Here is a 22,587-nt window from a genome sequence, read left to right on the forward strand (position 1 = left end):
GAGGTATCCTGTAAAAGAGGCTGCCATCAGAAAGCACAGCTCGCTAGCAGAACTGAGGACAAGTGAAAGCATGAAAGCAGGAAGAGTTAGTGCGGGTAGGTGGATGGGTTCAGACACGACGCGAACACACACGCAGCACAAAGCACACTCTCCAGATGTGTGCTTTTAAGCGAGGGAGTCGTGACACAGCACATTCAGTAGCGCACAGACACGAGTGTGTGGACAGATGAAGACACACTTGGCATAAACACACACACAGCCACAGCCACACACACACACACACACACACACACACACACACACACACACACACACACACACACACACACGTCAAAGCTGAACCACCTACTTCTTTCCATGGAGACATGCATTTGCCTGTCTGAACACACTCATACTCACTCCCCCAACTGTCAGGTGTCTAAACTCCCCCTTACCTCAAGACGAAGAGGAGGAGGAGGAGGAGGAGGAGGAGGAGAGAGTAGAGGGAGAGAGAAAGTGATGGACAGCACACTAACTACACCATCATTTCCTTTCCAAAACCAGCTGTTTGAGAACTCAGCATTTCTTCACACGTATCATTACACATCTCCTCTCCTTCCTTCATTTCATTAACTCTCTTGTCCTCCCTCTGCATCTTCTTGCCTCCCTTTCTTTTCTCTCTCTTCTTTCCTGTCCCTTCAACCTGTTGTGTCGAGACGTTAACTGACAGCACTTGAGCATCCTGACGGCTGTACGTACTGTACAGTATGTGCTAACCAGTAGCCTAGCGGCACCATTAAAGGCCACAGAGTAGAAGACAAACAGCTTTACACTTCACACACCCGGAGCACGACTCACCCGATGTCTGTTGTCTGTGTCCGGCTCGGGAGAGAAGGCAGAGTGGAGCAGGACGTGTTTGGCCATTCTCTTTTGACGACGCACTCAAAATACCTCACACACACCACTTCACAGCCCTGTTCTCCCTCTCTCTCTCTCTCTCACACACACACTCCCTCTCTTCCTCCCTCCCTCTCCCTCTCACACACTCTCTCTTTCTGCCTCTCCCAATCTCTAACTCTCTCTTTCTCTCCCCCTCTCTCTCACTCACACATACACACACAGACATAAAGTATTTCTCAGTAATTCTCAGCTTAAGTGTGACTGCATTATAGCTTTTGTTCTGGACTGACAGGCCGCTCGGAATGGACTCATGTGAGGGCGTTGGTGTGAATAGCAAACACATACACACACACAAACACACACACACACACACACACAGACAGACATGTGGACACACACAGACATGTGGACACAAACACGCTGTCAGACTAAATTCCACAGGGTCCCTTCCGATACCAGAGACACAGACAGAGACTGACAGAGACGATAGCCTCCAGCTGTGGGTAAAACCGGGAGTACACACATGCGCCCTAAAAATAACCTGACACACATACGCACGGGACAATTTAGAAAGGAATTCTCTCACACGCTCTCACTCGATCTGCTGTCTACTTATCTCACCCTCTGTCTTTTACACACACACACACACACTCATTCTCTCTCTCTCTCTCTCTCTCACACACACAGACACACACACAATTAGTAACACTCCCCAAGTTCAAACTGTCTCCAGTGAAGTGTGCAGTGGGACAAGCCCTGTGATTGACAAGCACCAAGTGTTCCAGTCCCAGAGGCATGTGTATGGTGTTAGAAAGATACAGAGTGAGTAGGGTTGGGCACCGAAACACGGTTCTAATATGGCACCGGTGCCGAAACGGTAGTAACTGCATGAATAACAACGTGGATTTCGGTGCCTCATTTCGGTGCTTAAATAGCGTTTAAAAAATTAAAAAAAATGTATACGAGGCATCACTGCATGACATGCGCCATCCCAAAGTCTTGCTCTGATAGCAACACATCCAGATACAGTTAGCTAACATATGATAAACACTGGATGTATAAACCAGAGGGGTGCACCACATAGGCGAGTGGACAGTGTTTGACAGCTTGCATGAGCCCAAGTAGCTTACTTTAAAGCGACATGCGAGCTCCTGTCAAAATCTAGCAGTGGGCCTAACTACACACAAGCAAAAGGCTATGAAACAACAGTAGGCTAGCCTATACATTACAAAATATCCTTGCTAATGCGCTAACTGACATTTATTTGAAATGTTATCAGCAAAGTTGTAAGGGACTTTATTTCACGGTGTGTTAAACAACATAATGGCATGATATTAATCTTTTATGTGCATGAGGCCCATATAGCATCACAATGAATATGAAGATCATGTTAAAAGTTAGCTGGCAAAAACATAAATATGTATGTTACATAGCCTACCTGATGTCACTGAGCTGTCAAAGAGGCTACGAAACCATCTCCGTACGTTATTGCTAATTATCACCCGGAGAGAAGAAATACTCTTTTCTGATTGGCTGGCGGGTGGCCTTTAATTCTGAATAACAGGACACCGTTCCATATCAATGCTTATGAATGGTAACTATAACAACCATAGTAGGACGACGGTTGCAGCGCTCTAGAATCTTTTGGTTGCAGGCTTCCAAACAATGGAATCAACTGTAAACAAGCTAACTGTCCATGCTAAAGTTGTACAACAAGCTGAACTAGTGAGCTTCTTTTTAAACAGATCCGCTGCGCGTCGGGGAGTTTTTGCCCCTCGCCCTCGTCCATTAATTCCGTATAACAGGACACCTCGGCGGCCGTTATCCCTTACTTAAACTCAGCTGACTGGTGTTAGCGAATAGCCATAGTTGCTGTTAAAATACTAGGCTAGCACTGGGAATCTAAACACTTCAACACCGACATGTAGCCTAACATGTTCAAAACTACTGCGTGTTATGGGTTAAGACAAGAAATTTCTTGAAGCATTTGGGAACACACTGAATTAACTGGAAAATAGAGTCCCTGTTAGATTAGCTTGCTTCCAAATGCCGTTGTCCATGACCTGGCAGTTTTATGGCAAGCGGTTTTAACATGCATTATGGCAAACCGCCTACACTGGGTAAACTTGAAAGCAGAGCTCACCATTGTGGGTGCATGCATGGCAAGCTGTTTTAACATTTAAATGTATTATTCGTAGGAGCAATGAGATATTGATAGTAAATTGAACATAACAGTTCAATTTCATGTTCAAAATTGTCTTATCAATAAAAAAAAAGCAATTCATGCTTTAGACCATTTTAATTTAAAACAACAAAACAAACAACAAAACAAACAACAAAACAAAGTACCGGTTCAGGCACCGTTTCGGCACCGGCACCGTTTTAAAAGTATTGATTTAGCACCGGTATCGGATAAAACCCAAACGATACCCAACCCTAAGAGTGAGAGAGAGAGAGAAAGAGAGAGATAGAAAGAGAGATAGAGAGAGAGAGAGAGAAAGAGAGACTAGGCAGAGTGAGACAGAAAGACAGACAGAAAGACAGACCAATAAAGAGAAAGAGTCAGGGAAAGACAGCCAGACAGAGGTACAGATTAATGGCATATGTATAGTGGTGCCAAGAATGAAAAGAGATGACAAGCGAAAGACAAAACAACTTTAGAATGCCCACATGCCTGACTAATGCAACATTCAGACTATCAGATGTAAGCCTAGTCTGAAATAGACAATACTTCAGAGGGTGGACAAGAAAATATAAACTGACAGTTAATGGAGAACTATGTCCTAATGTCTCGAGATGAGATGCCTAAAGGCTGGGCTTAGAGGCTTGTCCACTCATCCCTTTTTAATACCGGAGATATGATGAGCACCATGGACTCCAAGAACATCTCTCACAGACTGGACACTTATGTAAAACTTTTAATTTGGAACAGACTGTCCTGCCCCATCTCTTACAGGATAATGCTGTCTGTCTGGTAACCCTGGACGACCATTTACTGTCACGACTCTACAGAGTTATCCGCAGGACCGCACATGACCTGTTAATCTAGTCCGGTCATTCATTTAACAATCTCTGTATATTCCTCCACGTTGCTCCACGTGTGACATCCAGATGTTTGCAAATATGGGATTAGAAGCAAGATATTTATTTAATCTCATCTCCTTGTGTGTGTGTGTGGATGTGTGTGTGTGTGTGTGTGTGTGTATACAGTATGTGTGTGTGTATATGTCTCGAGCCATCTGGACAGCATGTGTAAGTGGAGTTTTTCAGAAGCTTTTTGAGAGAAGCTTAAATGCACATTAAGCGTACTACCCAGCAGGGAAAAGACACAGAATGATATACACTTTTTTCTGTAAACTCTGGGGGCATAACAAGATACATTTCATAGGAGCAGTAGTTGGGTAGCCACATGGCAATCAGTTAACCCAGGTTTGATTCCCAAACCCGCCTTTGCCAGTCTGTGTCACTTTGGATAAAAGAGTGCTATACCGGTCCGGCCTGACTGACGGTCACTAACCCTTAAAGGTGTAGGTTTTTGAACATTGTAAGTTCCGCAACAATTGAAGGTTCTAAAATTCTATGTTGAATTCAATGAACCCAGATATTCTTTAGAACGTTAATTTCCCAACATTCCCGTCACACCGGTGTGACGGTACTCCTTTAAGGGTTCATTTTACTTAACTTTACTGCTACTGTTGCCCTTGCGGACACTGAAGGACACAAATGAGAACAGTAGCAGTTTATCACCAGTTTACTCAACCGAGACTGTGTCCTCAACAAAACACTCTTTCTGGAATTTGTTGTTTATCATTAACACAAGCAAAGTCTCGACTCCCCCTTTTCGGAATGACAATAATGTCGCTGGCTGAGTTTCTTATAGGTCAACAAGGAAGTGTTACAGTAGTGTCAAATTAGATAAAATATCCATGACTATCAAATATTCAAGACCATCCAACTCAAAGATTTCAAAATAGTACATGACCCATCATACATATTATATTAGTAATAAATATGCAGCATGGAGGGGAAATTACAGCCTTTCCCCAACATCAGCATATTAGGACTAACATGAAAGTAACTGAATATGTCTATTGAGAAGCATTGGACTCACCTGGAATCCAAGTGGGCTTCCTCTGCGGGCTCTACCACAGGAGGAGCGATCTCTTCAGTGGGGGTGCGGAACTCTTCACCTTGAGGAGAGTCCAGGGACGGAATCGGTCTGCCAAGTCAACAGGTTTGAGAGAGAGAGATAGAGAGAGAGGGAGAAATAGAGCGAGACAGCAGAAGGGAAGGAACAAACAGGTTATTATTATATTAGCAGTATACTTTAATACATTCACAGCTAATAACTAATAACTATAACTAATCTAACAACTAATAATAATCTAGATTGTGATGGAAACAAAGTGGTATAAGGCTTACCATCTATATTCCCCTGCTGCTGATATATGCGAAACTAGCATCAAGCTCTCAAGCTCTGCTGTCCCCAAACTCAACAGCACCCTGTGTGTGTATGTGTGTGTGAGTTTGTGTGTTCAGAATAATAGGCCTATTCAAATCCTAACAGGGCATGAGTTGATGTCAGACTTGATGTCACCCTCACAAAGATAATGGCTTGCACTGGTTCTTATTCCGTTCAATTTCCATTCAGATGCAATGGTCTGTGTATGTGTGCCTCATTCATATTCAGACTTCCACATTTCATGTCCTGATATCATCACTGTGAACGTACATCAGATAACATGCCTGGAATTCATTTACAACTGATTTTTCAAGTGACCTGTCACTCCGCTAAGCCTTAAATAGATGTGAGTAATCAAGAAATGTGTTCTCTATTTGGGTGTGGTGAACAAACAATGGTCAAACCCAGATAACTCAACTAATGTTTCTAAAAATACTCAAACGTAGTCTGAGAGACACTTTCGTTTGTTAGGTCTGTAAAGACAACCTTTGATAGTCCTCCCACAGTCCTCTAAATACTTTTTACTTTTATTTTTCAGTCCTCTAAATCATTTATTTTGCAGTGCTAGATTTGAAGATGTAGGTTTGTGAAATTATCTGATTACAGATATTAAGAGAATATAGGTGAAGCATGGCATAGCATGTAGTAGGAAAGTACAGTACATTACTCTGCGTTGCTATTTTGACCACATAGCTATACCGCCTCTAAGAGGGTTGTGTCCTGTCCGCCCGGTGTTTACCAAGCACAGTGACTCATCCATGAGTAGGCAAAATTACCTTTCAATGCCATCGCTCTGTTGAGAGTACTGTAATTCAATAACACTGGTTATAAAGAGCGTTTCCTTGACATGTGGAACAGGATGGTAAAGCACGGGAAACATTTGGGTTTTTGAACTCTGGAGCTATTTTTTGCGAGTGTGTGGGAAAGTGTATCTGCTTGCTTCTTTTACACACAGCAGGCCTCAGCTCTATAAACAGCCTCGCGGATCAGATACACCAAACGCATCTGTAAGCCTTGCCACTCTCAAACAAACACCCACTCACTCACTGACACACATATTCACACCAACACACACTCTCTCTCTCTCATGTACACACACAGTCAGACCCAGTCACACACACCCAGTCACTCACACACACACACACACACACACACACAAACACACACACACACACACACACACACACACACACACATAAACACACACGCGCGCACACACACACGCACGTGCACGCGCACGCGCACGCGCACACACACACACACGGTGTGCGTAGGTACCTGCTTCCAGTGCTTTTCTCAGGGTAGCCTGCTGCTGTGTGGTGCTGGTCAGCGTGTGCCTGCTGTGCTGCGGCATCTTTGAGCGCCCTCAGCCAGTCTGTGCCACCGCGCGGCTCCTCAGCCTGGCTCTCTGGCCCAGGGGCTGCTGACCCTGCTGACCCTACCCTTGGCTCTGGACCTGAGACTGGGGCCGGAGCCGAGGCATCTTTGCTATCACTACCTCTGTTTACATTCACATCTCTGGTGATAGGGGCAGAGGTCAGATCGTCATTTGAGGTTTCGGATTTGTTATCAGTGAAGTTTGACCTCAGGTCTTGGGGCTCTGTGGCCAAAGCACCTTCACGTAGCATTTCAATAAAAGATTTTGAGGGTCCTAGATTCAGGTCAGACTTGGAGTCATAACCAACTGTAGTGGCAGAGTTGTCTGGGGTATCAGTTGCCAAGGAAACAGATTGACTCGTGACTGGAATGGTGTCTGGGAACTCTGGGACGGCTTTTGGAGCAGGAGAGGCGTCTGTGACCAGCCCCTTCTCCTCTTGACCCTCACCTGTGACTGTTTGGCATGAGACAGTGTTCTCTGGTTTGGTAGACAGTACTGCGCTCTCCTCCACCTTTTGGACAACATGACACACAGAGGGCTCTCCCCCTCTGCCATCCTGTGGGAGAACGTCTTTCTCACTGGACAACACTGAGACGCCAGTGAGGGCATCCTCGGTTGATTTTACGAGCTTCCTGTTTTCGTCCGTCTTATCGCCTTCCTCCTCCTCCCTCTGCCCCATCTCTTCCTTCCTGCTCTCGCTAATCGGAGCTGCCTCGGCCTCACTGGCACTGGCCTGCTGTTTGATGTCTGGGCTCGGCCTGTGGCTCTGTGCTTCGGGGAGCGTCTGTGTGGAGCCAGCAGCTATGTTTTGCACCAGCTCCCCCGCGTCTGCTTTCTCGGTCGGGGGTGGAGGGGTCGATGTGTCCTCCACCCCCCGCTGCTCCAGTTTTGCCGTAACACTTTGGTTCTGCTGCGTGGGAGCTGCAGATGCTACTGCAGGCTCAGTACGACAGGCCTGTGGCTCTGCAGCGGACTCCCCTTTAAAGGAGCTTTCTGCGTTTGTGTCCGTACCGCCAGGGAGAACACTCTCGCCTTTGCCGTCCAAGACTGGGTGCTGGGGAGCCTCACTGGGGGAAACAGAGGGAGGGTCAGTGGGAGGTCGAATGGGAGCCGTTTCCCGCTCCTCGGGTTCAAAGGTTATTGGAACAGAGGCCTCTTGTGTTGTGCCAGAAGCCTGACTGATGTGACTGTTGCTGTTGCTTTGGGTGACTTGAATGAATAGCTGTTGCTCGTCCGTTTGAAGCTGTGACTCTCTTTGAGAGGGGCTGCCGCTAACGGGAAGAGAGCTGGTGTCTGTCACAGGCTCCTCGGTGGCCTTATTCGGGTAAAGTATGTGTGTCTCCTCATGCTCTGTCTCGCCGGCCTGCGATGATGCAGCACACGCTGCCGGTTCACAGTCACCTCCTAGTGACACAGAGGCAGCAGTGTTCTCTTGCCTCTCCGGCTTGACCTCCTCACCCTCATTAACTGTTGTCGTGACCTTTGACTTCTGACCTTCCTCCCTCTCTTCCGCTGTGACGTCACTGGAGCCCTTCTCGTCCACGTGAGATGAGAGATCCCGACTGACTGTGGGTTCGGACACGGGGAGATCCAGAGTCGGGGGCATTCCTACTCCTCCACCAACTCCGCGCTCCTCTCTTTCTCCTCCTGGGCTGGGCTCAACCTGCTCCAGCTGTTCCTCCAAAGGTGTCTGGCTGCCCCCGGTGCCCCCGGCCTCGGCTGTTTCTTCAGCCTGCTGCGGCGAGGCGCGATGGTCATCCAGCGCCGGACACACACTTCCACACTGCTCTGACACCCCCTCTGTGATGCTACTCTCAGGCTCTGGCTGCTTCTGTTGATCATGCTGCTGTTGCTGCTTCTCCTCCTGTTGATCTTGGGGCTGAGCGTCGATCTGTGGGACACGTGCCGAGTCGGCCTCGCTCGGGGCTTTGTCCGAGCGAATCTCAGCGGGTGACTCTGAGGAGGAGAAGCTCTGATCTGAGGACGGATGAGTGGACTCTTTTAGGACCTCGCTTCGGCTGACCGCCCGTTCGGCCGAGCCCGAGTCTGCCTGCGCAGAGCTGGTGTCAGACGGTTGTTTGTTTTCCTCGCTTTTGTCAGGAGTCAGCAAGTCTCGCCGTTTCTCTTCTGTGTTTACTTTTCCGTCATTCTCAACGCTTTCGAGCATCGCCCCCCGTTTCTCTGTTTGTGTTTCGACTCTACCCTCTCCTTGCTTGGAATCAGTCTCTCGCTGCTTTTCCAGCGTGTTCGTTTTCTCCTGCGCGTCTCCCAGGTGCTCAGCTGAGTTGGTCTGTTTTCCCTCGGTTTCGTTCAACACGCTCCATGTTTGTTTATTCTCACCCTCTTCCTGCTTGTATTCAGACTGAACTCCCTGAACACTCTCTGCCTCAAGCCTGTTTGTGTTTGCTGCTCCTATACAGGTTTGCAGGTTTTCCTCCAGTTCCCCCCTCCCTTGCTGTATTACTTCTTTGTTTATGCTGGAGGGCATACTGGCTGGTTGCTCAATGCTGATGCTATGAAAACTACTGATGAGGTCACCCTTGAGGGACTGGTCAGCATGGTCCGGAACATTCACCATAACGGGCTCTTTTACGTGGCTCTTTGTGTCTGCGCTGTCTGTTAAAACAGATGAAGGGGTGTTAAATGCTTCGTCATCGCACACGTTCTCAGAAATGCTTACTTTTGCTGCAGAGGCCTGCTCGTCCTCGAGTGGTTCCTCTGTCCTGTCAGGTTTTGCGTCTGGGCCACTGACTGGTGGTATGCTCCCAGTGGATGCAGTAATTGAGTCTTCAGCCTGACTGTTGCTAGGGAGTATAGGCAAAATGACTGCAGTGACTGAGTCTTCAGTTTGACTGTTATTAGGGAGTGACACACTCTCACTGGTGGCTTCTGACCGCGGACTTCCTGTATCACAGACGGACTTTGCACCACCGCCCCCTGACAAACTGTCACACGGTCTTATCTCCTCAGCGTTAGCGCTGCTGCTGGAGAAGACGTGCGCTCCAGAGCGAGAATCCCTCTCCTCTGATACAGTATTCACAGGTGCAAAAGGAGCGTCAGCAGCGATTCTCTCCGTTTCCCCCTGTCCTTGTGCCGAGTCATAATCCCTGGCACTCCTGTTGGCTGCATCCTCACTTATAATGGCGTGCGTCATCGGAGCTCCATCCTGCCTCTCCTCGGTAAGTGATGGGCCATTAGATGCGCTGGTGGTGCTGGGATGCTGTCCCCCACTCCCCTCCTGCTCCTTCTCCTCCCTGGCACTGGTGATATCACACTCGTTTACAAGCTCCCAGTGACTCAGCATGGGGCCCGGAGGCTTCAGAGCAATGGTTGGCACGGCAGCCGGCTCGGTCGCCGCGGCAGCCTCCGGGCTCGGGCCAGTTGGGGGCAGAGGGTCCAATTTTTGCATAGGTAGGCTGACCGCGCTGTGCGGCTTTATTGAATCAGTCTCATCAGCGGTAATGACCGGCGTCTCTAATTTGCCTGAGGTCACAGGTGGTTTGTCAGGTGTCACCTCCACGGAGGGTCGCAGAACCAGGGGAGCGTCAGGTGGAACTCTGAGAGCATCATCTGTGGCAGCGCTGTCCGTGCTGGGATCAACAGCAGCGGAGACGACAGGCTGTAAATCACACTTAACAGACTCTGATTCAGCTGGGGCTGTTTCCGCTGGCACCATTGTTGATGACTCTGAGGCCAAATTTCTAGCTTCACTCTCGTGTTTACTACTTTTCTTTTGAAGCTCCACCAGGCTTTCAGCATCAGCATATATAGATTCAACATCATTTTCTACCATTTCCCCCTTAATCAAATTCTCATTATCCGCTTTTTGCCGGCTCTCTTCATTTTGCCCATTCATTCTTTCTGAGTCATCAGCAGGCTTTCTTTCTTCAGGGATTTCTTTAATCACACCATCATTTACTAAGCAATCAGTGTTTTCTGCATTTTTGCCGAGTTCTCTTTCAACATGATTATTTATCAACCCAACGACATCAGCTGCTTTTTTACTTTCCTCTTTCTGCTCATTGCTAGTCTTCAGACATTCAGAATCACCTTCATGTTTGTGTTCTTCTCTTTCCTGGCATGTGATATCCGCTTGGCTCATGCTGTATTCTGAACCAGCCATGCGGTCAGCTGCCATATCACCTGTGACCCCTATAGCCTCTGACCTTTGACCCCCATCAGCACCATCCTTGGAAGAGTCTGCACTTTGACTTTCAGCTTTGAGTGAAACATCGACGCACACTTCCTGACTTCCTTTTTCCCGAGACGCAGGCAGAGCTGCGTCCGGTGCCTCTCCTGTCTTTTCAGCAGAGGAAGCTGACTCTGCTGCCCGCTTGTCTGGCCCCTGGCTGGGTTCCGCGAGACTAGAACTCGCTGTTTCACCTCCAGGCTGCTTCTCCTTCTCTGTTGCTCCAGGCTCTTTTTCTGCACTGCTCTCATGCTGGGGCTTCTTTAGCTCCGTGGGACTCTCGCCTGCAGTTTGCGGCCGTGTTTGAGGGGGCACCTCGGGCTTCGGCGCCCCCAAGTACTCCTGGAGGCCAAAGGTGGTCTCAGTCACCGGGTGGCGCAGGCTCTCGTGCACCATCAGCGGGGGCAAGGAGGCGCAGACCACCGGCGTGACGCTTGTAACGGTGGGCATGGCCGGCGAGCTTATCCCGTCTTTCGCCTTCAAGATGCTCCCTGCGCTGCTGTAGCTGCCAATAGCCTCCCACATGCTGGCCTGAGGCTCGCCAGGCTGCCGCGCTATCGACGTCGTGCTCTCGGGGGGTTGCGGGCCCCTGGTGTCCAGTAGCTGCGGCGAGTGGCAAGGCTGATCTACCTGTTGCTGGCTGGCACCGACTGAAGAAGCCCTCTGTATTCCAGCCTCCTCTCTGGGTGGCGAAGAGGCACTGAATGGCCCCTCCTTTTCTGCTGTTGTGCTCAAGCACCGATTCAACTCAGCCTCTCTCTCCCCTTCTGCTTCTTTTTTCTGCAAATCGGCAGAGTTTGTTTGAGCCGGGGGAGGCGGAGAGTGATTGGACGAGTCCAAGCTGCCTGCGCCACCAGCCAGAGGAGGAGGGAGAGAGCCCCGTTCGGCAGAGATGAGAGCGATGAGCTCACCGCTGCTCTGGTGTTGGTGGTGCGGCGATTCCGCCTGTGGCTCTGTGGCAGCGTCGCGGAGCGGACACGTCTCTGTGTCTGCCGCTGTCGTCGTCAGTGACACCCCACTGGCCGGACCCGCTGCTGGCTGTCTGAGTGAAGTCTGCGCTCCTCCTCCCTGCTCCCCCCTCTCCTTCTCCTCCTCCTCCTCCTCCTCCTCCTGCTTTTCTGTCAGTCTCTCTCTCTCCCTCTCTCCCACTCTCTCCAATCTTCCTGCGCTATCGTCCTGGCTGGTGAGTCCTCTCTGAAGCCCTGGAGGGTCAGCGCTGGTGCTGGTCAGTATCTGGTTTTCCGTCGGGAGTGATTTTGTCTCTCCTTCCTCAGCTGGTGAGAGCGCGTCGGTCCCTAGGGAGCTGTTTGTTGGCTGTCCCCCTCCCTTTCCCTCACTCTCCACTGAGTTGTCTGGCAGTTGACTGCCTCTATTGCTACTGCTATTAGTACTGCTGCTGCTGCAGACACTGTTAAGTGCAGTTTCCTTCTCTTCCGCTTTCAATGCAGGTGAGCAATTAATCTGAGTGTAGATTAACGAGGGCTCGGGCTCCTTGAGAGGGAGGCTTTCACTCTCATCCTGCTCGCCTGTCAGGATCAGAGGCTCGCGCGACTCACTACGACACAACGCTCCGACCGCTGTCTCCGTATCCGACACTGTTTTTAGTGTTGCGTCCGCCTCGCTCGCTTTCTCTCGCCCTCCCTCGCTTTCTATCATTTCTGGCATCGTGGGTGTTGTCAGTGGCAACGCGGTGGAATCAGCAGCAGCCTGCACAGAAGCCTCTTCAAGGGCGCTCTCCTCCTCCTCCTCCTCCTCATTTCCCACAGTGGACAGGACCGGGAGGAAGGTTTGCTGGTCCAGAGAGAGCATTTGCTCTTTATTCAGAGTCTCTTTCTCCTCCTGCTCTATTTTCAGCTGGGCAGGTGGGCTAATAGAACTGCTGTCCGCCTGGTTATCACTGAGTGCTTCCTGTGGGTGAGTTAAATGTGTGTCATCCTTTGTGAGTGTTTTCTCTTGGTTGTGGGGTGCTGCTCTCTCCTGGTTAACCGCAAATGCTTTACTTTGGTCTTGTTGCTGTGTTTCAACCTGACACTGACTGTCTAATCTTTCTTTGTGTGAGTCTGACTCATCTTCCGACTTTCCAGGAAGTGTGCTGCTGCTCTGATGTGTCGTACATGTCAATGGCTGTGATCCCTCAGGAGCCCTATGTTCATCGGCAGCTTCGGGGCAGCTTGAAACAATCGGCACGGTCTCGGAGGCAGATGTCCTCGCCGCTTTATGGTCACTACCCACCCCAGCTATTGACTGGTCGCAGCAGGGTGGGGTTTCCGGCTCTGATGTGTCTGTGTGAGACCCATCTGTCTGGCTGTGGTCAGCTGACGGGCTCAGTGCAGGAGCGGAGGCCAATGAGAGGGCAGGTGAACTCTCAGGGAGGGTAATATGAGCTTGGGTGGACGTGGAGGTTGGGGATGGGGGGCAGATGTCTCCCTCCTCCCTCTGGGGCCTCAGCTGTTCTTGTAAATCTGACCCCAACGCCCCGGGGGACTGCGCGATGGCCCCAGGCAATTTGTTGTCTTTTGTCTCGGTGTTGTGTGTCTGTGCCAGAGCATGCTGTGTCTGCGTCTCGGCCTGTGAGTGTGTCTGCTCGTCGACACGCGTGTCCGAACGCGGGGCTGGGGCTGTGAGGGAGGCTGTCTCTGGGGCTGTGAGGGAGGCTGTCTCTGGGAAGAGGGCTGCTTCCGCGAGCTGCTTTGACTCAACCTGTGACAGCTCACCCACAGCTGCCGTGTTGTCTGTCTCCGAGCCCTTAACTGAATCTGCTTCTTTCTTAGGCTCTGTGTTGCATGGAACGCTGTCTTCTACTGGAGCAAAGTCTGGGTGAAAGCTTGTACTGGCTTCACTGCCTACACTTCTCTGCACAGGCTCATCTTTTTCCTTTACTATTGCCAGAGGTCCATCTGTTTTTGCAGGTAGTTTTGAATGGTGAGTTGGCATTCCCTCAGATGTGTTGCTACAGGCCTTTTCTTCAGTCTCTGGCTGTAAACAAATATCGGTTTGTTCCTGTTTCAATACTGTATTTGTTTCAGCCTCTGATCCTATCTCAGTCCTGGTCAGACAGGCTGCCCCTTGTTTTAGTGCGGCTCCACTCACCTTTGAATCTTTAGGCTCTTTGTCCTGTCCACTGCCATTATCGTAGCCCAAAATGTAGCTTTTGAAACTGAAATTGACCGGCTCCTCCTGCCCAGTAGCCTCGCTGCTTGACTGAGTTCCACTGTTGCCTTGGAGATCTGTCTCACGCCCCGGCTGGGCTGCTGCCACCCTCTGACTCACACCTTTCTTCTTCCTTCTCTTTCTTTTCCCTTCCTTTTTAGTCGCGGCCTCGGGTGGCGGATACCTGCCAGCGGCTTGGCCGGGCCCTGCTGTGTCTGTTGCTTGGCAGGACATTCCGAGCGCGGCCATTTGCTGCTCGCATTCCTGGAAGGCGGCTTGGAGCTCCAAGTTAATTTGCTCGGATGAGGACAGGGGCGGGGTGGGCTGCCGTTCCTCCGCAAGCCGAGAGGGAGAGCCAGTCGGGGACGAGGGGCTGCCGCTGAGAACTGGGTCACTCCGTGGGCTGCTGATCCAGGACAGAGAACCGAGAAAGGTCGTTGGGGACAAAGTTAGCATCAGGCCGAACTGATGGTCAGTCAAGGCAATGGTTGCGGTTGCCAGAACCCACACACTGCAATCCAAACTTGCCCTCCCTCCCACACTGTGAGGATGGGGCAACAGAGCCTCATGCAGAGTCACTCCACGTCAACAATCAACTGCACCCCCCCATACTATGAAGATGGGGCAAAAGCTTCATGCCAAAACACTTCTTTGCAATCCACTGCAAATTCTTCCCCCAGAACTCAGAGAAAGGGGCAAGAGCATCATGCAGACACACTCCACTGCAGTCCACACATGTTGCATCATAATCATATCACCACAGCAAACTCACACTGATCAGAGGCAAAGGCCAGGCCACAGCACACACAGACACAATATGTACACTCAAGCAGCCACAAGAGATTTCATTGCACAGCCTCTGTCATTTTCTTCATTTGTCTTTCTACTCTATTTTTCAGTATACAAACCCTAATCACACGCATACACACACATACTCTCTCTCTCTCACACACACACACACTCATACACACACACACACACACACACACACACACACACACAGATGTTACTAAGATCAGGGTCAATGCTTCCCCCATCCATCACTAACCCTAATGGGAATCTGGACACACAGATTGGCAATTTAGTTCTCTCTCTCAGACAGAGCTTGCTCTCTCTCTCTCTCTCACACACACACACACACACACACACACACACACACACACACACATACACACACACTAAAGCTCAGTTAATAGGAGAATCAGCCTCTCAAAGGCAGGTGCAGAATCATGACTGCTGAGTCACAATGTAAGTCTAACGACAAGCAGGGCCGCCATGTTGCTTTATTGGCTTTCCAGTCAAGTAAATATGACGCACAACAGGCCTCCATCTTGTGACAACACAGATTTACCTAGAGCATATTTGTCTGTCATTACAAAGCCAGAGTTATAGTTCATTCTAAACCGCGAATGGAAAAAACACTTTAAAAAAAATCATTACCCAAGCAAGTCTCTAATTGGATGATGTGCCATCCATGTGACCGGTCTCAGAGAGCTCTCTCACAAAGCAACCTCTACCCTGACAACAAGCCACACCACACCACACCACACCCCTACCCGCCTGCCTAAATCCTTAACCGATCCCTGCACAGATGAAAGACTGGCACTCCCTCAGTGTTTTTCTTTCTGTCTTTCACTCTCTTTCTCAAAGAGGAACAGTTTAAATGGCTTTAATGACACACTACGACAGATGCTGGGAAGGAGAGAGAGAGAGAGAGAGAGAAACAGAGAGATAGAGGTAAGAGAGAGAGAAAGAAGGGGAAAAGAGAGAGAGAGAGACATAGAGAAGGGGGAGAGAGGGTCAAAGAGAGAGAAGGGAGAAAGAGAGAGAGAGACAGGAAGCGAGGGATAGAAGAGAAAGAGAGAAAAAGGGAGAAAGAGAGAGAGACAGAGAGGGGAGGAAGAGGGTTCAGCTCATACTAGGGCCTGTTTGCCAGGCTCGGGGCAGACCGGGGCCTCTTGGCACACAGACGCCACTCTGTCCGCACTGCACAGACTCAGCAGGTCCCCACTGCACCGCAGGGCTCTGGCAGAGGCAGGGATTAACCAAACCTCTCTTTCTTCACTTTGCTACTCTTTTACTTTCTCAATCGCTCACTTTCCACATGTCTCATTCTAAATCTGTTGCTAAATTGATCTTTCTCTCTCTCTCTTTCTCTCTCTCTCTCTTTCTCTCTCTCTTTCTATCTCTATCTCTCTTTCTATCTATCTCTCCCACTTGCAGGCTATTTTCTCTAACTTCTCTAAGAATCCCACAGGCGTGTGCGGTGGCTATGTACATTTACCGACAGAATAAAAACACACAGCAAAAACATACAAGGCATACACAAACATACAACGGCTGCATTCCACATGGGAAGTCCCCCGGTTAAAGCACCTGGGCCATAAAGGCCTTTTTCTGTTTGCACTGTTGTCATGTATACGGGTTTAAAACTTCCTTACCTTGCTCATCTGAACTCTAACTTTGTGGGCACTATCCCATGTACCAAAACAGCAGTTAAATGCATTGGGCTGAGGTGGCCATAAGTCTGCTTTCCAAGGCTGAGGAGAGTTATAGCATTTCAAGTCAAAACACTGAGCAGGCAGTCAGGCGGGTGGACAGACAGCCGCTTTCTCTGAAGCTGTTTCCAAAGCCGTTCGTTTACGCCGGCTGTCATGGTGATCAACAACGTTTTCCTGCAGCTCACCAGCCTCTGACAGAAACCGGCTCGACTGCGGTGTGCAGACTGATGCCAGGCACACCACACCGCAAAGCCACACAGCAAATAAAGTGCATGGATGTTAGAGACGGCAGCCAGGTCAGGTAAAAAGGAAGCCAACAGGCATCAGCAAAATCACCAACACAGGCCGGGAGAAAACTCATCACTCCACAGAACGACAGAAGGCAGTCAAACCCTCACTCAAGACAACACATTTAGGCACACATCAGGGTGTCCTTACGCACAAACCACTGCAAATCAATGCACTCACACCCTGAACACAAAGAAAGAGAGAGAAAGAGAGAGATGTATGGCCAGATCGATCACAATGCATGCAATATTCATACCTGAACAGCCTGCCATTTTCCAGCAGGACATTGTCAACATCAAATTGACTATAAGAAATAGTGCTATTAAAGAGTGGAATAGCTTCACTGCATGGCAGGTGTTTCAGGTGTGCCTAGGTGCAGATGAAGGCACCTGATGATTGCTCAGGCCATACATCTGTCTCTACATACATTCTCAGGCCATACGTCTGTCTCTGTCTCTCTGGTGGGCTGTGTTCTCTGATACCTCTTCACAATGCCCAGGACCGGTGGGCTCACATCCACGTAGTGCTTCAGCCCAGCCAAGAGAGGGTTTGCTGGGCCAGACAGTGTCACTGTCTCACTCTTCATTCCACCTGAGCTCGCCTGTTCATTCCTGACACACAGGTGTTTACAATGCACCGCAAGACACAAGTACACACACACACACACACATACACAAGGAGATAAATAATTATAGAGGAATAACATCAAACAGTATCCTCCATTCATAGTAAGCACTGGCTCAAGTACTTCCAGGTGACTCAATAGTGCAGTCCTGAAAACCTCCTATTTTACTACTGCTGTATAATCCTACTACTATGCAACCCATTGGCCACCATGTTTAGTCAAGATCTGCGCCCTACAACAAGCCTGTCAAACACATTAAATATTATTTCACTTCACACATCATAGACTGGCTAGGCTAAGCTTAGAACAGCTGTAGTGATCTTGTATGACGAGGCTCAAAGTACACTGATTATCTGCACATATTGGGGGAAAGGAAAACATCTCTTCTTATTCCCATCATGGCTTAATGATTAATCTCTCATGACTATTACAAACAATGAAGATCCACAGAGCTCTGTTTAAGCTATCAGTCTAGTCTCCTGTTACAGATAAGTCAGTTCTCTTTTTCAACATCAAAGCCTGTCCTGCCAGCGACCTCCTCTCTGTGGTCCGCATCATAATGAATTGATATGAATACAGAGCTGCCGTTGGACAGTGACAAATGACTGTGACATTGAGGAGAGGTGAGGTCACCCTGGGAACGGCGCCGTGCTGCCTCATCATAAATTCTCATGCCGGTGATGCAGCCTGGACAGACAGACAGACTGAACGAGAGCACTTTTGGGGCTTTGACGTTCTGAGCAGGGAAACTGTGATTGTTTTTATTGTTTTGTCCATGATCACAAGTCATGTGGTCTTTTTTGAGTGTCTCAGCCTAACGTCTGACGCTGGTATCTCAGTCATCTGGGCTAGTCAGAATTTCCATGGAATGGAGCGGGTGCCTCTGAAGGAAAACAAAAAGCGCACGCCCCTGACAGATAAACTGACTAGCCCCAAATGCCACGGCAGGGATTTCGCCACTCGGGCATGTTGGGTCAGGTAGGCATAGCTCATCTCCTGCAAACTGATTTTCTACAGCTAGCCTGCTCTGATAGAGATCTATGACAAGTCCTCAGATTAAACACTGCACTGTGAAAAAGCGGAGATGAATGTATGATATCTGAAGCTATGATGTGCTCTACATGTAATTAAGATAAGATACCCTGAGGAGATGCTTTCAGTCAACTGACAGAGGTCAGAGTACAAGGAAGCAACAGGGTTCAACACATAAACTCCTAACACTCCTCTGCATGCCTATTTTTGTCACTCTTCCTCTGAAATCTGTCTACCATGAATCTAGAGGTGTTAAACTATCACCAAACCGAGCAAGCAAATACCATCGTGTTTGACTGTTTTATTAGTTCATATGCACAAGCGGAAAACTTTGGGTTTCAGTTTCAAAGCTGACACACGCGAATGAGTTTGGGGAAGGAAAAAGAGGCATGTAAGTACTTGTCCCTGCCAGCAAATTTGTGTGTTTCTGTGCATGTGCAGATGTGTGTGTGTGTGTGTGTACGCGTGTATGTGTGTGTGTACGTGTGTGTGTGTGTGTGTGTGTACGTGTGTGTGTGTGTGTGTGCGTGTGTGTACGTGTGTGTGTGTGTGTGTGTGTGTGTGTACGTGTGTGTGTGTGTGTGTGTGTGTGTGTGTGTGTGTGTGTGTGTGTGTGTGTGTGTGTGTGTACGCATGTGTGTGTGTATGATGCATGCCTATGTGTGTGTGTACTCTTCTTTCCTCTTACCCCAGAGATGTGCCCCAGAGGTCGAGCTCGGTGCTGAGGTCGGTGCTGGGGAGCAGGTCATGCGGAAACTCAAACTCCTCCCTCTCCTCCGCCCGCTGGCCCCAGCGGTCCTCGTCCTCGGCAGGGCGTGTTGGCCGTGGCGACGGGCTGCCCCGTGGTGGCGGCGGCGGCGGTGCGTCCTCTCCTTGGGCGGCAGTGGGCAGCGAGGTGTGGACGGCTCCGTTTTCAGCCCTGCTGCTGTCCCTCGTCTCCGCTGCAGGTCCTTCTGTGTGAACTTCAGCCTGGGAGACACACAGACGAGAGAGGCACATTCAGAGAGCGGACATCTTTGATTATGGATTTGCGATCGTGTAGCAATGCTGGTTAGTGACAACTCGCATAAGGAGCACAGATCAAACACACAGCTCAAATGCAGACACAAGTACACACATACACACACTTAAGCAAATATCCCGATCGGTAAACAAACACACCCTCTTTAACACAGTGCCGAGGTAAGCCATTCCATACAACACACCCTGACCTTTCGTCTGAGACAAAAGATCAAATTACCCTACACAACCACAGGCTTCCATCATGCCATGCTAGAGTCCAACATTCATCAAACCGAAACTGGACTCACAGGCACACCTCAGGGATCCTCACGTGAATAGCACTGTTTACCCAACAAAGCAGAGATCTGATTATTCTGACATCTACAAGGCTGTCTCTGCTTTTATCTGACAACCATTTCTGCTCATCATACAAATCAGTAGGTGTGCAAATCACAGCAGATTGGATCTTGGAAGTGATCCAACACACCCTGTTACAAATGATTTTCCCTTCGATGTGACCAGTCCTGTCTGGCTTGTTTGTAATCCCAATATCTGTCCAACCCTTGCACAACACTTCATCACCAACAAAAGCAGAGCAATAGGGTGTCATAAGATGTGTTGTAACACAACAGTGTTAAAACATGTTTTTATGACCCTGCACAATCAACAACTGTACACCTATTTAGTTCAGAGAACATGCATACTTGTGCCTTACGTCAGATAGTCTGTCTGTCATTTTTATTCTACTCAATTTGCAGTTTTTAATTGATGGTAAATCAATGTGGAATCAAATGTGACATTGCAAAACCACTGAGATGGGGAAATGTATTGTTTAATATCAGGCCAAGCAGGTGGAAAATAAATCACTACGTATTACAGTGAAAGACTTCCCCTTCTGCCGAGGCCCCATCATCGATTCACAGATGGGGGATATATGATTACAAACACAGCCCTGCACATAACTGGATCATGTATCGAGGCCATTACGTTAGAGACATACCACCCAGCACACTCAGAAGCCATTATGACTTCCCATAAAGGGAATCCCCCCGACATCTTACACACACACACTATCTGTTTAATACATGCTTGTCGCACACATGCATGCACTTTTTCAAAAGAGGAGAAGTGTTTTCACTCATGCAGAAACTAAGTCGCACAAATACGCAAGCGGGCGCACACACATGCACACATACACACACACACACACACAAATGTTATCAACAACTGACTGCCTCAGAAATTGAGGTCACAACGAATCTAAAAGTAGCACTCTTCCTTAGTAGAGCATGCACAGCCACTAAAACCACTGATGGTACGGTCTGCATTGTGACTGAAACAGGGCGCTGAAAACCTTACGTCTGTATTCCAACAGTGCATGTATGGGGGACAAATCAAGAGAAGTGTGCGCGTGTGAACGCTGAATACAAATGTGGTTTGCTCACCAAGTCAGAACTTGTGGACCTGAATACTTAATACTTAACAACAAGAATCTGCCAAGTCTCACTGATCAGATCAGAAACCGGTTCAGGTAAGGTGAGGATATCAGTGTATAAATATCAATCAGTTGCTGCAACAAATTGCTCCACAGCTCTCTCTGTCTGTGACAAGATCTAAAAATCTACACTAAAATGTGGAGAGAGCTAACCATTATCATTTGAAAATGTTTAAACAAGCTTAGTCCCAGGAATCCAATCTCCAATCCTAATCACCCATGACAAACCCATTCTGCTGCATCAACTTTTATTAGGGGCCCCTGGACATGAAAAGGTGCCTGAACTTAAGTGAATCCCTTGTTAAGAGAACTCAGTGTGGTTCCCTCTCTCTTTATCCCTCCCTCCCTTCTTCCCTCTTTATATCTCTCTCTCCCTCCCTCTCTCTCTGCACCTGTTTTCCTGCATCACAATGTGGAGCCCTGGTGAGCTCCCTGCCTGGCCTCTTCTTTTCTTTCTCTGTGGGCCTTCCTGCACAAAGATCACCTTACACTCACGTGTAAAGGACCGGGGCAGAACCGAGGAACCGCGCAGCACTTTGTTTTTCTTGGTTCCGCTGTAAGGAGAGTTCGTCTTGCTGTGCCACTGTGCCTGTGTCATCACATGCACAGGGCAGGCACAGAACTGAGGTACTTACACCATAAAGATAAGCACATCATAGTCTAGAGTCAATGCAGTGCCTTACAGCAACAGGAAGTCTGACCCAGAACCTCTCATCTGAGTGTAAACCTCTCTCTTGTTTCTATTCATATTAATGAGCTCCCTGCTTTGTTCAACCCTCTGTGCCAAGTAGCTTTACTCCCTTTACTCTAGCTACTCGTCCACACTAATTGGAGTAAAATCCTTAAGAGGCAACCACAGACACAAGCATTAGGCATTAAGTCACTGCTCATCGCATGAAAAACTGAGCCTTAAAAAGCACAGTCCTACAGTAGGTAAGGGTCTCACATCAAGGCACTGTCTGGGAGTTAAACAAACTCTGCCATGTTTGCTCTTTAACACACAGGCACCCTTTTCAAAGCGCCTCAGAACAGATGCTCACTAGCGACCTGAGTTCTCAGGCACTGTATCTGTTCTGTGAGTCAACTTCCTGTTTCCTCTCGGTGACTACACCTACACCAAAATACCCCTTCTGATGTCTGTCAACACACCACGACGCCAGTATATTTAGGCAATTACTGGAGAGATTGGTCTTGTCTCTTATTCTTTATATAGAATGTTAGCTTTGAAGCATATGCTTTAGAATGTTAGCTTTGAAGCATATGCTTTTATTAAAAAGCACAATACATAGCACTGATGTGACCCCTCAGCTGGACATGGTAAAGACAAAACTCCAAAGAGAGGCGATGAGGCATGCAGTGGTTAATGGTGAACCAGTGTTTTCTCTCTTAACGGGGTGAATGACAGGCTGGCTCTTTGACCCCGAGGCTCAGGCAAGTTGAATGGCAGACCCCCTGAGTGTCCTTCAGGCCCTTACTGAGTGCTAACAGCATGGGATGCTAGCCTGGGATTCCTCCATTCAGAGATGCTGAGAGGAGGACAGGGACCTATGGCAGGCAACGTCACTGTGCACATGGGGGAAAACACA

General features: G+C 48.8%; 1 protein-coding gene across 8 annotated transcripts in view; it reads right to left on the reverse strand.

Annotated features, from left to right (window-relative positions):
* tacc2 (transforming, acidic coiled-coil containing protein 2) overlaps window positions 1-22,587 on the reverse strand; it is a 68,580-nt gene that overhangs the window by 41,561 nt on the left and 4,432 nt on the right. For 7 of the 8 annotated variants that reach the window (XM_076285845.1, XM_076285849.1, XM_076285848.1 and 4 more), the window contains exons 1-2: window positions 6,620-8,901; window positions 4,991-5,098 (exon numbers count right to left, since the gene is read on the reverse strand). In XM_076285845.1, coding sequence (XP_076141960.1) covers window positions 4,991-5,098; window positions 6,620-8,886 — 2,375 coding nt within the window. In that variant the 5' untranslated portion in view covers window positions 8,887-8,901. Of the gene's footprint in view, window positions 1-4,990; window positions 5,099-6,619; window positions 8,902-19,192; window positions 19,474-22,587 lie in introns of those variants that run through there. The other variant, XM_076285850.1, reaches the window with a different exon arrangement.

The sequence above is a fragment of the Alosa pseudoharengus genome, unplaced genomic scaffold (genome assembly GCF_046254945.1).
Source record: "Alosa pseudoharengus isolate Yale_2024_CS ecotype anadromous, Long Island Sound unplaced genomic scaffold, YU_APseudo_1.1 YU_APseudo_1.1_scf_15, whole genome shotgun sequence".
In the NCBI taxonomy this organism is placed as follows: domain Eukaryota; kingdom Metazoa; phylum Chordata; class Actinopteri; order Clupeiformes; family Clupeidae; genus Alosa; species Alosa pseudoharengus.